This window comes from Amblyraja radiata, chromosome 3 (assembly GCF_010909765.2).
Source record: "Amblyraja radiata isolate CabotCenter1 chromosome 3, sAmbRad1.1.pri, whole genome shotgun sequence".
NCBI lineage: Eukaryota > Metazoa > Chordata > Chondrichthyes > Rajiformes > Rajidae > Amblyraja > Amblyraja radiata.
In genome coordinates this window covers 102,295,515-102,310,534 of record NC_045958.1, presented here as the reverse complement: position 1 = coordinate 102,310,534, position 15,020 = coordinate 102,295,515, and the positions used below count along the sequence as shown (strand labels likewise).

Genomic DNA, 15,020 nt, shown 5'->3' with positions numbered 1-15,020 from the left:
ATTCTCACACTGCTCTTTCTGTCCTGGATCTCCTCCATTGTCAGAGTGAGGCCAAACGCAAATTGGAGGAATCTCTTATTTGGCATCTCATATTTAGCTTGGGCAGCTTAGATCCCAGTGGTATGAAGCTTGATTTCTCTATCCAAGTAACCCCTGCATCAGTCGTACCAGCTTTAAAGTCGCCGTGTTGAGTCTCATTGTCTGTAATTCGTTTTCACCTTACACACAGCTAACAATGGCCCATTTCCTTTATCATTCTTACTTTTTTGCAAATCTTTCATACATTTGTTCTATATCACAATCTATATCTCACATTCCCTCTCCCCTGACTCTCAGTCTGAAGAAGGGTCTCGACCCGAAAAGCCACCTATTTCTTTCTTCTGGAGATGCTACCTGACCCGCTGAGTTACTCCAGCTTGTTGTGTCTATCTTCATTACCAAGGGAGCACTGCACTGTCAAAACAGCAATACTGAAGTAAGTGCCACTCTGTTGAGTGTCAGTGTTAAAGGGGAATGCTATGTTGTTAGAGTGCATACTGAAGGAATGCAGCATGTAAGAGGAACATGCAAATTGGAGGAACAGCACCTCATATTTCACTTGGGCAGCTTACACCCTAGCAGTGTGAATATTGAATTATCTAACTTCAAGTAACCCTTGCTTTCCCTTTCTCTCCATCCCTCCCCTTTCCAGTTCTCCGACCACTCTGACTGTCCCTCTGATTACACTGCAGCTGTTTGCTTTATTGTCAGCTTCTTCCAGCTAAAAATGGTCTATTCTACATTTTCCTTGATTTTCATCTCTTTTGATCTCTTACACTTCCTTATCTCTGTGACTCCCTCTCCCCAGACTCTCAGTCTGAAGAAGGGTCTCGATCTGAAAAGTGACCTATTCTTTTTCTCCAGAGATGCTGCCTGTCCCGCTGAGTTACTCCAACATTTTGTGTGTATCTTCGGTGTAAACCAGCATCTGCAGTTCCATCCTGCATGTGCAAAATGGACAGTTCTGAGCGTGTGCGCTCAGAATCTCAAAGGGACAGTATTGAGGGAATACTGCAGTATTAGAGGGGCATTACTGAATGACAGTATCATTAAGAATTCTCTATTTTTTAAGTTAATTCACAGGGACCTTGCTGCTAGGAATGTTCTTGTAGGAGATGGCTATGTCGCAAAGATCGCTGACTTTGGATTGTCCAGAGGGAAGGAGGTGTATGTAAAAAAAACAATGGTGAGTACAAAACATTAACGGGAAATTGTGAAATCATGTAGCGTGATAGAAACATAGAAAATAGGTGCAGGAGTAGGCCATTCGGCCCTTCGAGCCAGCACCACCATTCAATATGATCATGGCTGATGATCCAAAATCTGTACCCCGCTCCTGCTTTCTCCCCATATCCCTTGATTCCCTTAGCCCTAAGAGCTATACCTAATGATCAGCCATGATCACACGCTCAAAGGGCCGAATGGCCTACTCCTGCACCTATTGTCTATTGTCAAACTCTCTCTTAAAAGAATCCAGCGAATTGGCCTCCACTGCCTTCTGTGACAGAGAATTCCACAGATTCACAACTCTCTGGGTGAAAAAGTTTCTCCACTTCTCAGCCCTAAATGGCCTACCCCTTATTCTTAAACTGTGACACCTGGCTCTGGACTCCCCCAGCATCCAGTCTGTCCAATCCCGTAAGAATTTTTCCTTAAGAAGATCTCAAATTTTCCTTAAAAAGGCCACAGAGTTCAACAGAACTGCATTCATCCCAGTCCAGAAGCACTATAAAAGCCTGAAGGTTGTGAAAAAATGGATTAGCTGGCAAGGTCAGCACCTATTGCCTGTTCTCAATGCCATTGAGTTGCTGGTGGCGAGTCACTTCTTCAACCACCATTTTCATCCAAGGTTCAGCCACAGTGCTGTAGGATTTAGGTTTAATGTACCTACTACCTCCGTTCTCCTTGATGTTAGAGGTTGTGGGGTTGGAAAATGCTGACCACATAGCCACGATGGGAACAGTAATGACCACTGACAATCTGCAATCAGCCTTGGGAGGTTTTTCTTTCTTCGAGGAGATGTCCTCAAGCTGGCTGCACTGTTATCAGATGCATTCTGAGTTGTACTTTTCTGTCTAGAACTGTCACCAAGCAAGGCCCCCAACTGGGAGGCTGAAGAAGGGTCTCGACCCGAAACGTCACCCATTCCTTCTCTCCAGAGATGGTGCCTGTCCTGCTGAGTTACTCCAGCTTTTTGTGTCTATACCTTACTGGGAGAGCAGACATCAAATGAAAACCGGCACCTCATCCTGTACACAATACAGGGATGGGATCTCTTTGAGGGCTCTTGAACCAAAGGGATGTTGCCCGCACCAGTGAGGGCCATTGGAACAGATAATCAATAGCTTTGCTCTTTATAACTTAGTCAGCAGATGTTGCAGCATCGTGGGGAATATTATTATTTTCATATAACAGGATGTTGTGATTAAAGTCACATGTTGTTTTCCACTCCTGTTTTATCATTTTAACAGGGAAGACTACCAGTCAGATGGATGGCCATTGAATCTCTAAATTACAGCGTTTACACGACCAATAGCGATGCGTAAGTTCTTTATGGTCTTCATAGTCTGATCGGATTAGTGCTTGTTTATTGCCGATGTTTCATCTAGTAAAAAGTGCGGCCACGGTGGCACAGTGGTAGAGTTGCTGCCTTACAGCGCTTGCAGTGCTGGAGTCCCGGGTTCGATCCCGACTACAGGTGCTGTCTGTACAGAGTTTGTGCGTTCTCCCCGTGACTTGCGTGGGTTTTCTCCGAGATCTTCGGTTTCCTCCCACACTCCAAAGACCTACAGGTTTGTAGGCTAATTGGCTTGATGTATGTGTAAATTGTCCCTTGTGTGTGTAGGGTAGTGTTAATCTGCGGGGATTGCTGGTCAGTGCGGACTCGGTGGGCCGAAGGGCCTGTTTCTGCGCTGTATCTCTAAACTAAAAAAAAGATTCCCAAAATGCATGAATACAAAAATCTAGTAGATGTTCCGACTAAAGACAGATTTCCTAACTGACATTTCAAGTTGGTATGAAGTTAATAACAACAGGAATGAGAAAACAGTGTTGAGTCGTTAAGCTAGAGATGGTGCAGAAAAGAGTCACAGGGATATTCCTGGGACTGGAGGACTTAAGTTATAAGGAGAGACTGCGTAAACTGGGTAGAGACAAAATGCTGGAGTAACTCAGCGGGACAGGCAGCATCTCTGTAGAGAAGGGAATGGGTGACGTTTCGGGTCGAGACCCTTCTTCAGACTGCTGCACTGTGTAAACTGGGTCTGTTTTCCCTGAAAAGTAGGAGGATGAGAAACCTCAAGAGAGGCTAGTTTTTCACATGGAGGGTTGTGGATACATGGAATAAGCTTTGTATCCTACATACATGTCCCATCTACACAAGTCCCATTACCTGCATTTGGCCCATATCCCTCTCGTACCTGTCTAAATGTATCTTAGACATTGCGATAGTACCTGCCTCAACTACCTCCTCTGGCAGCTCATTCCATACACCCACCATCCTTTGTTTAAAATTGTACCCCTCAGGTTCCCTATTAACCTTTTCCTCACCTTAATCTATGTCTTATGGTTCTGATTCACCCAGTCTGGGCATTTACATGATCTATTCCTCTCATGATTTTGTACATCTCCATATGCTCACCCCTCATCCTCCGACTCTCCAAGGAATAAAGTCCCAGCCCGCTCAACCTTTCCCTATAACTCAGGCCCTCGAGTCCTGGCAAAACATTCATAAAGCTTCTCTGCACCCTTTCCAGCTTGACAACATCTTTCTGTAACATGGTGTCCAAAACACAATGCTCTAAATGTGGCCTCACCAACATTTTATATGTGCAACATGGCCTCCCATCTTCTATACTCGGTACTCTGACTGATGAAGGTCAATGTGCCAAAAACATTTATGACCATCCTATCTAACTATGACACCATTTTCAAGAAGCCGAGCACCTGCACTCCTAGATCCCTCTGCTCTACAACATTCCCCAGAGCCCTGCCATTCATTGTGTAGGTCCTGGCTGTGTTAGACTGCCCAAAATGCAACATGTCACATTTCTCTGTGTTAATTTCCATCAATTATTCCTCAGCCAACCTACCCAACCACGCAAGATGCTGCTACAATTTTTAACAACCATCTTCACTACCTACAATTCCTCCCACTTTTGTGTTATTTGCAAACTTGCTCATCATGTTCTCATTCCAATCATTGAAATAGATGACAAACAGAAATGGGCCCAGCACCAAACCCTGAGGCACACCACCATTTACAGGCCTCCAGTCTGAAGAAAACCTCCACATCACCTTCTGCATCCTTCCATGAAGCCAATTTTCTATCCATTCCTTAGATCCCATGCGATCACACCTTCCATAGCAGCCTACCATGTGGAACCTTGTTGAACTTTGTCTATATAGATGTCAGCAAAGTCACACAGCACGAATGAAATTCATATTGAAAAGACATTAATATTTTTAGAAAGGAACTTTATTAAGCATATTCCCATAGTCTTAGTTTGGAGATACAGCATGGATCAAGTTCCACTTGTGTGCTGCTCTGGAAGACTAGATCGAATGGGATCCAGGGAGAGGTTGGTAACTCAACACAGAGTTGGCTTCTTGGAAGGAAGAAGAGGGTGGTGATGGAGTGGTGGTTTCCGGACAAGAGGTCTGTAACTCATGGTGTGCTTCAGGGATCAGTGCTGGCCCCATTGCAGTCTGTGGTTTATATCGCTAACTTAGATGAGAATATGCAAGGCATGATTAGTAAATTTGCATCAGCTGGGCAAGTAGGCTAAGTAATCATTAATTTAATTTAATGCAGATAAATATAAGATATTGATTTTGAAAGTGGTGTCACAGTTGGATGGGGTGGTAAAGAAGACATTTGGTACATCGGCCTACATCAGGTGAGGTATTGAGTATAGATGTTGGGATGTTATCATACAGTTGTACAAAATGTTAGTGAGGCTGCATTTGGAGTACTCTATTGAGGTTTGGTCACCCTGCTATAGGAAGGATGTCATTAAGCTGATAAGACTTGCCCGTTCCTAGGTTAATTGGCTTCTGCAAATTGTACCTAGTGTGTAGGATCGAACTAGTGTATGGGTGATCGCAGGTCGGTGCGGACCGAAGGGCCTGTTTCCACACTGTATCTCTAAACTAAAATAAAGAGTGCCAAGAATATTTCTGATAATGTTGCTGGGATTTGAGAACCCGAGCTGGAGAGGTTGGACAGGCTCGGACATTAATCCTTAGAGTGCAGGAGGCTGCGGAATGATGTTAAAAATGTTATTAAATTATGAGGGGAATGGATAGGGTGAATGCACAAAGTATTTTACCCAGGACAAGAGAATCAAAGACCAGAGAACATAGGTGTAAGGTGAGAGGGAAAAGATTTAATAGGATCCTGAGGGACAACTTTTTCACTGAGGGTGGTGGGTTTATAGCACAACCTGCCAGAGGGGCTAGTTGAATTAGTTATGATAACAGCATTTTAAAGACTGTAAGCAGGTACATGGATAGGGAAGATCTGGAGGGATATGGGCCAAACATGAGCAAATGGAACTAGCTTAAATTACTCATCTTGATTGGCATGGAGGATTTGGATCGAGGGGTCTGTTTCCGTGCTGTGTGACTCCATGACTTTAAAACAGCCTCAGTAAATTCATAAAAGTGTTTGAATGAAATTCATATTGAAAAGACATTAATATTTTTAGAAAGGAACTTTATTAAGCATATTCCCAAAACGTACACTGTTTTCCGCAGATGGTCCTACGGCGTCCTTTTGTGGGAGATTGTTAGCCTGGGTGAGTAATATTATTCTAATCACTCACTTCGCTCGGCCATCTCCGGGAAGGTCAGCGTCTGATTGTGGGAAGTCATTTGTTGCAGGGGATAGTTTTCCAGGCAAGAACTGTGTGTGTCTGTAGGTGTGTGAGAGAGAGAGAGAGAACTGGGTGTGAGGCTGTTGCAAGGACAGGTGCATGACTAGTACGGGGTGGAAAGCTGTGTGGTGGGCAGGGAATTATGTCGGGTGGGAGGGAAAAGACGTGACGCGTTGGGTGATGTATGTTCAATGCTGTGGTTTTGGGCAAAGTTCCGATAAAATGATTCTTTCTACTTCTTGCCTCTGGTCAGGTGGCACACCCTACTGTGGAATGACCTGCGCAGAACTCTACGAGAAGCTGCCACTAGGATACCGGATGGAGAAACCACCCAATTGTGTTGATGAAGTGTAGGTCTTCACCATTCTTCTCGGGGTCAAGGGAAGAGCGTTTACATCGTGGCCCTGTTTCCTCCAATCTTTCCACCACCACGCACAAGAAGCACAAGAAGCGACAAGACAGACACCATTGTATGCAGATGCCTAGAAGTGTGTTCAGCTCTGGCTGAACAACTTCTAATCTTGTGTGTGGACTCGATAAGAAGAAGATCATTCTTCTCCAAATGGGTGCATGGAATTACGCCTGCATTCAGCTGGTGCTAAACCTTTCCTACTTAAATCGTAGGCATTTGCAAGCACCTCGTCTCAAAACACGGCATCTCGGTTAATTATGGGCCAACCTGCCTCATCCTTGGTGACAATTTTTTTAATCCATTTGCTGGTCTCTCTTTTCCAAATGATCATGTGCGAGATTCGATCAGAATTTGACTTGATTCCTAAGATCATCAGTCCTGGCTGAGACATACAAATCAGCATTTAACATGGGCGAGTCTGTGGAATGTTATCAATATATCTTAGAATAAAGGGGAGGCCAAATCACTGGATGGATTTAAGAGAGAGTTAGATACAGCTCTAGGGGCTAGTGGAATCAAGGGATATGGGGAGAAGGCAGGCACGGGTTATTGATTGGCGACGATCAGCCATGATCTCAATGAATGGCGGTACTGGCTCGAAGGGCTGAATGGCCTCCTGCACCTATTTTCTATGTTTCTATGAATGCTGGTTAATGATGTGCATCATAAGATCATAAGTGATAGGAGCAGATTTAGGCCATTCGGCCTATTAAGTGTACTCCATCATTCAATCATGGCTGATCTATCTTTCCCTCTCTACCCCATTCTCCTGCCTTCTTCCCATAACCCCTGACACCTGTATTAATCAAGAATATATCTATCTCTGCCTTAAAAATATCCATTGACTACCTCCACAGCCTTCTGTGGCAATTAATTCTATAAATTCACCACCCTCTGTTTAAAGCACTTCTTCCTCATCTCCTTCCTAAAGGAACATCCTTTAATTCTGAGGCTATGACCTCTGGTCCTAGACTCTCTCACTAGTGGAAACATCCTCTCCACATCCAATCCATCCAGTCCTTTCACTACTCAGTTAGTTTCAATGAGGTACCCCTTCATCCTTCTAAACGCCAGTACAGGCCCAGTGCCATCAAACAATAACCCAATCATTCCTGGGATCATTCTCGTAAACCTCCTCTGGACCCTCTCCAGCGCCAGAAAGTCCTTCCTCTGATATGGGGCCCAAAATTGCTCACAATGCTCCAAATGCAGTCTGACCAGTGCCTGCTAGAGCATCAGCATTACATCCCTATTTTTGTATTCTGCATTCATGACCAGATGGTACCTTCTAGGAGGGTATGCTGCATAAGAACCTCCTTTCCTAACCCACTCACCTATCATCAACTAACAGCAGATCCTATTCCTCTTATATTTGCCAAGCCTGTGAGGCAGGTTAGTCCATAATTAACGAGAGGGCCAGGCTTCTGCCCCTCACTGTGGGCACCTTCGGCCGGAATGAGTCTTGCATTGTGTGCATGAAGGAATATTTCCTGAATCCATTGTTGGGTTTATTAAGAAAGTTTTGATATTAACAAGAGAAACGATGCTGCTTTAAAGCTCATCTAACTGAACATTAAAGTGATTTAGCATGTGCAGTGAGAGAAGTTGTGAATCATCAAATATAATTATTTCAGGTATGAATTGATGAGACAGTGTTGGCGAGAAAAGCCTTATGAGAGGCCGATGTTTGGTCAGATACTGGTATCGCTGAACAGAATGCTTGAGGAGAGGAAGGTGAGTCTATAAGAACATACAGCACAGGAACGGGCCCTTCGGCCCCCAATATTTGTGCCGAACATGATGCCTAGTTAAATTGATCGCATCTGCCTGTACCTGGCCCATATCCCTCTATACCCTGCACTTCCGTGTGCCTCTTAAGAGCCTCTTAAACACCACTATGGTATCTACCTCCACCCCTGACAATGCATTCCAGACACTTACGTCTCTGTGAAAAAATCTTGCCAGAGCACAAGCTTTCTTACACTTAGACACTTTTTTGAATCTGGACATTTTCTTCCCTACAGCCAATAGGCTATTAAATGCTACAACCTCCATTAAGCACTGAACTACAGTCTATTATTGCACTATTATAGTTTTTTTTTTATGTGTACGCATGCGTGCGTGTGTGTATATATATATATATATATATATATATATATGTGTGTATGTGTGAGTATACGTGTATGCACACACACTGAACTATTTTTTCTCGTTTATTATATTGTTTACAGTGTACTATGTTTTCATATTCTGTTGTGCTGTTGCAAGTAAGAATTTCAGGAATCTATCTGGGACATGTACTATTCTTATCCTTTTATTCTGAGGCTGTGCCCTTTGGTCCTAGACTCTCCCACTAGTGTAAATGTCCTCTCCACATCCACTCTATCCAGGCATTTCACCATTTGGTAAGTTCAATGATGTCCCCCCCTCCTAAATGCCAGCGAGTACAGGCCCAGTGCCGTCAAATGTTCATGCTCCAGCAGTTTATTTATTTGCTCCAGATTCAGTCATCTACTGCCACTTGTATCTCTACTTTCAGCCACTAACTGTCCCCAATTCTCCTCACAACCCTTGGCACAACCTGGGCATAGTTCTTACTCCAACCCATTTACCAATCCCAGATCTGATCCTACTAATTCCAGTCCTCAAATCTCAATGTAACCAATCACCCCATGAAACTGGCATTACAGGTCGATAGGGTGGTCAAGAAGGCTTTCGGCATATTGGACTTCAACAGTCAGAGTAATGAGTATAGATGTTGGGAGGTCATCTTACAATTAAATAAGACGTTGGTGAGGCCACATTTGGTGTACTATTGATATACGACCATAAAACAATTATTTCTTGTACGCAATGCCCAGCAGCTGACAACAAGCATGCCATATGCCACCTGCACCATTCAATCTAACTGCATCAACATTTTCAGGGCAACTAAGTATTTATACCCCTAGTTCTCTCCCCTTCAACACTCTCCAAGATCTCCTGCCGTTCACTGTATGTGTCTTGCCCTGGTTTAATTCCCAAAATGCATTCCTTCGTGCTTGTCTAAGTTAAATTCCATCGGTCATTCCTCTGCCCACTTTCCCCAGTTGATCTAGATCCTGTTGTGACCTTCTTCTGTGTCCACTACACGACCAATGTTGTTGCCATCTGCAAACATTCTAATCGGATCACCAACATTCTCATCCAAACGGGGAATATATAACAGCTGGAAGGAGTGCAGAGACAATTTACCAGGATGTTGTCAGGACTCGAGGAGCTTGAGCTATAGGGAGAGGTTGGGCAGGTTAGGACTTTATTCCTTGGAGCGCAGGAGGATGAGGGGTGCTCTTATGGAGGTGTACAAAATCATGAATCGTATAGATCGGGGGGAAAGCACAGCAATCGAGAACCAAACGACATACAGTACGTTTAAGGTACACAAAATTGCTGGGGAAACTCAGCGGGTGCAGCAGCATCTATGGAGGGAAGGAAATAGGCGACGTTTCGGGCCGAAAGCCTTCTTCAGAACGTTTAAAATGAGGGGGGGGGGGGGGGGGGGAGATTTAATAGGAACCTGAGGGGTAACTTTTTTTTTACACAAAGGATGGTGGGTGTATGGAACCAGCTGCCAGAGGAAGTATTATGTAGGAATGCACTACAGATACTGGTTTACACCGAAGATAGACACAAAATGCTGGAGTAACTCGGCAGGACAGGCAGCATCTCTGGATAGAAGGAATAGGTGACATTTCAGGCCGAAAGGGTCTGGACACAAAACGCCACCAATTCCTTCTCTCCAGAGATGCTGCCTATCCCAGAGTTGCTCCAGCATTTTGTGTCTATCTTCGAGGAAATATTGATGCAGATCCTATCAGAGCATTTTAAAATGTAGCAAAGTTCTTTGTCAAGATAGTACAATCTCCTCTCTTGCCTCTCCCAATAACCTGGAATAGATCCCATCAGATTCCAGTGATTTATCAACCTTAATATGTTTCAACACCACCTTCATCTTGATGTCAAACTACCTTTGCATGTTAGTATTCTCTTTACTGATCTCACTGTTTTCCTTGGTGAAAACAGAAGCAAAGTATTAATTTAATACCTCGCCTACATCCCTTGATCACAAACACAAATTCCCCCCTTTATCCTTGTGCAGTCCTACCTTCCCATAGTTAAAGGGCTGTTCCACTGCAGCGACCTAATCTGTGAGTTTAGAAGAGTTTGCCCTCGACTCAAACTCGCAGCATGGTCGACACGAGGTCCTATGAGGTCTTTGGAACTCTCCTACATGCTCGAAGGAAGTTCCCGCATACTCGTGGCCGCAGCTAGGTCGTAGAAAATTTTCAGCATGTTGAAAAATTTTCCGCAAGTAAAATTTGGTCGGCATGGCTCTTTTTGACTCGTAGTGCAGTGGAGTGGGATCGCTATTTAGTTACAGGCAGTCGAGGGCAGCCATAGGCAATCTCCTTCGCTGACCGGCATTTTGATTGGCTCATTGGAGTTTTCCGGATCAGGGAAAATGCCCGCTAAACTTTATTATAAGTTGTCTGGCTTCTTAAAAGTGCCTCCACTCCTTCTCCCCCCCTTCTCCCTCCCTTCTCTCCCCCTCTTTCTCCCCCCCACCCCACGCTTTCTAAAGGACTTACCGTACACTGTGGCAGCCATTTACCTTCCTCTTCATCGCGGGTGTGAATCTCAGACAGCGCTCCTCCGCTTTCCCTGGCCCCCGCCTTTGCGATGTGTTTGTGTGTGTGTGCGTGTGTGTGCGTGTGTGTGCATGTGTGTGTGCGTGTGTGTGCGTGTGCGTGTGTGCGTGCGTGTGTTTGTGTGTGCGTGTGTGTGCGTGTGTGTGCATGTGTGTGTGCGTGTGTGTGCGTGTGTGTGCGTGTGTGTGTGTGTGCATCATCATTGTTACATTTTTGCTTATCTTTCATTCATTTCTATATCCCTCTACACCACCGTCTACTGTATATCTCATGTTTCCCTTTCGCCCGACTCTCTGAAGAAGTGACTCGACCCAAAACTTTGCCTATTCCTTCGCTCCATAGAGGCTGCCTCACCTGCTGAGTCTCTCTAGCATTTTTGTCTACCTTCACAATCTTATATATCTGTATTAAATCTTCCCTCAATGTATCTCAGGAAAAGACGTTAAGATAAAATCTTGTGCTAACCTTTCTTGCAGGTGGGGTAGCTGGATGGGATGTGTGTTCTCATTTGCAAAGTGTCAATTCCATATTTATTTTTGTATTCATTCATTCTATATTCTTAATGTCCACTCAGACCTATGTGAACACAACACTTTTTGAGAAATTCACCTACGCTGGCATTGACTGCTCTGCCGAAGAAGCTGGATAAACAGTTCGTGAGGATAAGCATCGCAGAAATTAAGCCAAATTGCATTAGTAAACTATTGTAAAATACAGATCACCATCAAATATAGCATTACAATATATACTAGAAATATACTATATTATATTTGTGATGTGAAAGGTATTGAAAGTGAATGTTTAAGGAATTATTGCAAGCTCACAAATTGTTACTAGTTATGAAAATTGGTTAAAAGCCATAATGCTTTGAGAATTTCCATGCTAGTGAACACACTATTAATTTACACCTAAATGGAAATATACCACACATTGATCTTGAATTGGAAACACCTTTGCATTAATCTTAAATTCATCCCTTAGTGGAGAGGTTAATTTTATTTAAACCACCTATATGGGCTTTTTAAGCGTGTGAAATATTCCCGCATCGTAACTTTAAGCCTTCAGGGAAAATAACACACAGAGACAGAAATTATAGATTAAAAATGGTGCAATAAAGAAATGCTTTCACAGCCTTAGAACATTACAACTACTTTATACCAATGTATAAACTTTCTAGAGATAAATCACTTCAAACACAGTGTGATAATGAACAGATAAACTTTGTTCCATTGTATTGGTAGAGTGATAAATTCCCAGATTTAGACCTTTTAGAGATACAGCATGGAAACAGGCCCTTCAGCCCACGGAGCCTGCGCCGACCAGCAATCACCCCATACACTAGCACTATCCTACACACTAGGGGCAATTTACAATTTTAACAAAAGACAGTTAACTTACATACCTGTACATCTTTGGAGTGTGGGAGAAAACCCAGGCAGTCACAGAGAGAACGTACAAACTCCATACAGACAGCACCCATAGTCACGACTGTACCCGGCTCTCTGGTGTTGTCAGGCAGCAACTCTACTGCTGCACGACTGTGTTACCTCTTGCTGGGGAGAATTCTTGGCCTTTCGTGAAAAACTGTAGTGGGACTCTTTCTCTTTGTGGTCAATATGGCAGGTAGGTAGTAGATAGATTCAAACATGGAAGTAGAGCTGTATAGTATTTAGATGTTGCAGTGGCCCAGTTATTGGCAATTATATATTTGTCTTTTGTTCTTGGCATTTCATTATTGAACAACTTGCAGTTGAACATGCCAAGGTAATAGCTTTTTTGATTTTAATTACAAGGGCATCCAATCCAAGGCAAAATTCTCAATGCTACAGTTGTTATTGAATATTAATTCTGTTTATTTCCATGGTGCCCTGTACAATGTCCAGGCCTAAAACTGGGGCTGTGGCACATTGCAAACATGAACAACATCAAAATAGGAACACTAAGTTAAAAGAAATGTGTTAGATTTTGAACCTGTGAACTTGAACTCATTTTTTAAAATCAAACTACCACAACTTCTCTTGGATTTCCAAAAACCCCACTATTTTTATATGACTGGGTCAAAACCTATTTAATTCCTGTTACAGCAAAATACAGTAGTTAGTGCTGCTGCTTCACAACTCAACTGATTTGGGTTCAATTATGATGCTGTCTATGAGGAGTTTATGTTTAGTTTAGTTTGGAGATACAGCGCAGAAACAGGCACTTCGGCCCACCGAGTCCGCACATACTCTAACACTATCATAGAGTAGGGTCAAATTACATTTATACCAAGCCAATTAACCTACAAACTTGCACGTCTTTGGAGTGTGTGAGGGAATAGAGTATCTCGGAGAAAACCCACGCAGGAATCTACAAACTCCATACAGACAGCAGCCATAGTCAAGTTCGAACCCGGGTCTCTGGCGTTGTGAGGCAGCAACTCTACCGCTGAGCCTCCGTGCTCTCTCTGTGACCATATGGGTTTCCTCCAGGTGTCTCAACTTCGTCCCACATGCCAAATATGTGCTGGTTAACTCCTTCTGTAAATTATCCCTGGAACAAATGGATGGAAAGAAAATCAGGGGCAGTTGATGGGGATAAAGAGGAAAAGATTGAGATTAAAGGCAGTGGGTGCTTGTTCATGGATACATTGAACCCGCATGCCTGTTTCCATGATGTGTGACTACAGGTTATAGCATAGCCACATTTAGTCAAAGGTAATATTTAAAAATCTGCTTTAAAAAAAATAATTGCATCGATATTTGTGTCTGACTTCATGCATGTAAGCATTTTCTCCCACTAATCTGCAGTATTACATGTCATGTATATCTACGCTGGCTGATAATTTTGAAAGGATGCAGTACCTTAGTGAATCAGTATGCAGTGATCTCCAGCATTGTTTGTTATTCATACACCAACGTATTGGTTTGAGAAGATAATAAAATATTCTCCATTTCTACCAAATTACTTAAGTTTATCTCTGTATCTGTTTAATTCCATATGGAAAAATAAAATTATTTGACAACTAAGTGTCCTAAGTGCATTTAATATTAAAGCAACCTGTATGAAAAGAATTCCACTGTGCTTTGCACTTCACACATGTGACATTAAAAGCATAATTGAAACATTGTTGAAACGTGTAGCTTTCTGTAAGCCAGGGGTTGGTTACCTACGGCCCATGTGCCAGATCCGGCCCGTAACCCAAAATCATCCGTCCCGCAGGTGTAGCACAGAACACACACACACTTATCCGAGAGTAGTTCTCTCTCACACACACACAGCCAGGGCCGGATTTACGTATAAGCTTCACAAGCTTAAACTTAGGGCCTCGAGATCTAGGGGGCCCTCAGCAGGGCTGGATTTACCTATAGGCTTCATAGGCTGATTGGGAAGGGCCTCCCAAGTGGAATAGCCTAGGGCCTCTCTTCATCTAAATCCGGCCCTGCACACAGCCAATTCCTTATCACAACACCTGTCGACTCACTCTCTCTCACCGTCCCACCTCCTCTCCCATCCTCCCGACCACCCGGAGCGAAAGCTCCCCCCACCCCGGTGCCGCGGCATGTGTGAAACTCAAGCGGGCTGAGAGCGGCTTCGGCAGGGCGGCACTGGAGCGGTTTCCTCGGGAGCCCAGCGGCGGGCGGGCTGGAGGAGAGCGAAGCATTAGTGGGGTCGGTGAGGAATTCCGCTCCAGCAACAGTGTTGTAGTTGTAGTTTGTCGTGGGGGTAATTGTCTTTTTGTTACAATTTTGTTGCGATTTTAAAAAACTATCATTAATTATTTATTAACTATGACGATAGATGTTCCCCCCCCCATCCGCACACACACATGGGTCCTGGCTCCTATGCAGACCAAGGTTGCCGACCCGCGCTGTAAGCTCTCACTGGAAATACTGAGTACTTTCTCCGTCCCAGTCCATTCTGTGATTACCTTGTAAAATAGTAATTGTGACTTCAAATGTTAAAGATCAGTTTCCCACTTTGTGCTGAAATCACAGAATATGACCCATCTCCTTAAAACCTCTG

At 43.7% G+C, this 15,020-nt stretch overlaps 1 protein-coding gene across 3 annotated transcripts in view; it reads left to right on the top strand.

Moving 5' to 3' along the window:
• The window catches only part of LOC116971343 (angiopoietin-1 receptor-like), a 79,178-nt gene extending 65,155 nt beyond the window's left edge, over window positions 1–14,023 (top strand). For 2 of the 3 annotated variants that reach the window (XM_033018453.1, XM_033018451.1), the window contains 6 exons: window positions 1,112–1,225; window positions 2,511–2,581; window positions 5,797–5,837; window positions 6,169–6,265; window positions 7,962–8,061; window positions 11,590–14,023. In XM_033018453.1, the coding sequence (XP_032874344.1) occupies window positions 1,112–1,225; window positions 2,511–2,581; window positions 5,797–5,837; window positions 6,169–6,265; window positions 7,962–8,061; window positions 11,590–11,664 (498 nt within the window). In that variant the 3' untranslated portion in view covers window positions 11,665–14,023. The remainder of the gene's footprint in view (window positions 1–1,111; window positions 1,226–2,510; window positions 2,582–5,796; window positions 5,838–6,168; window positions 6,266–7,961; window positions 8,062–11,589) is intronic. The other variant, XM_033018452.1, reaches the window with a different exon arrangement.
• The last annotated feature ends 997 nt before the right edge of the window (window positions 14,024–15,020 follow it).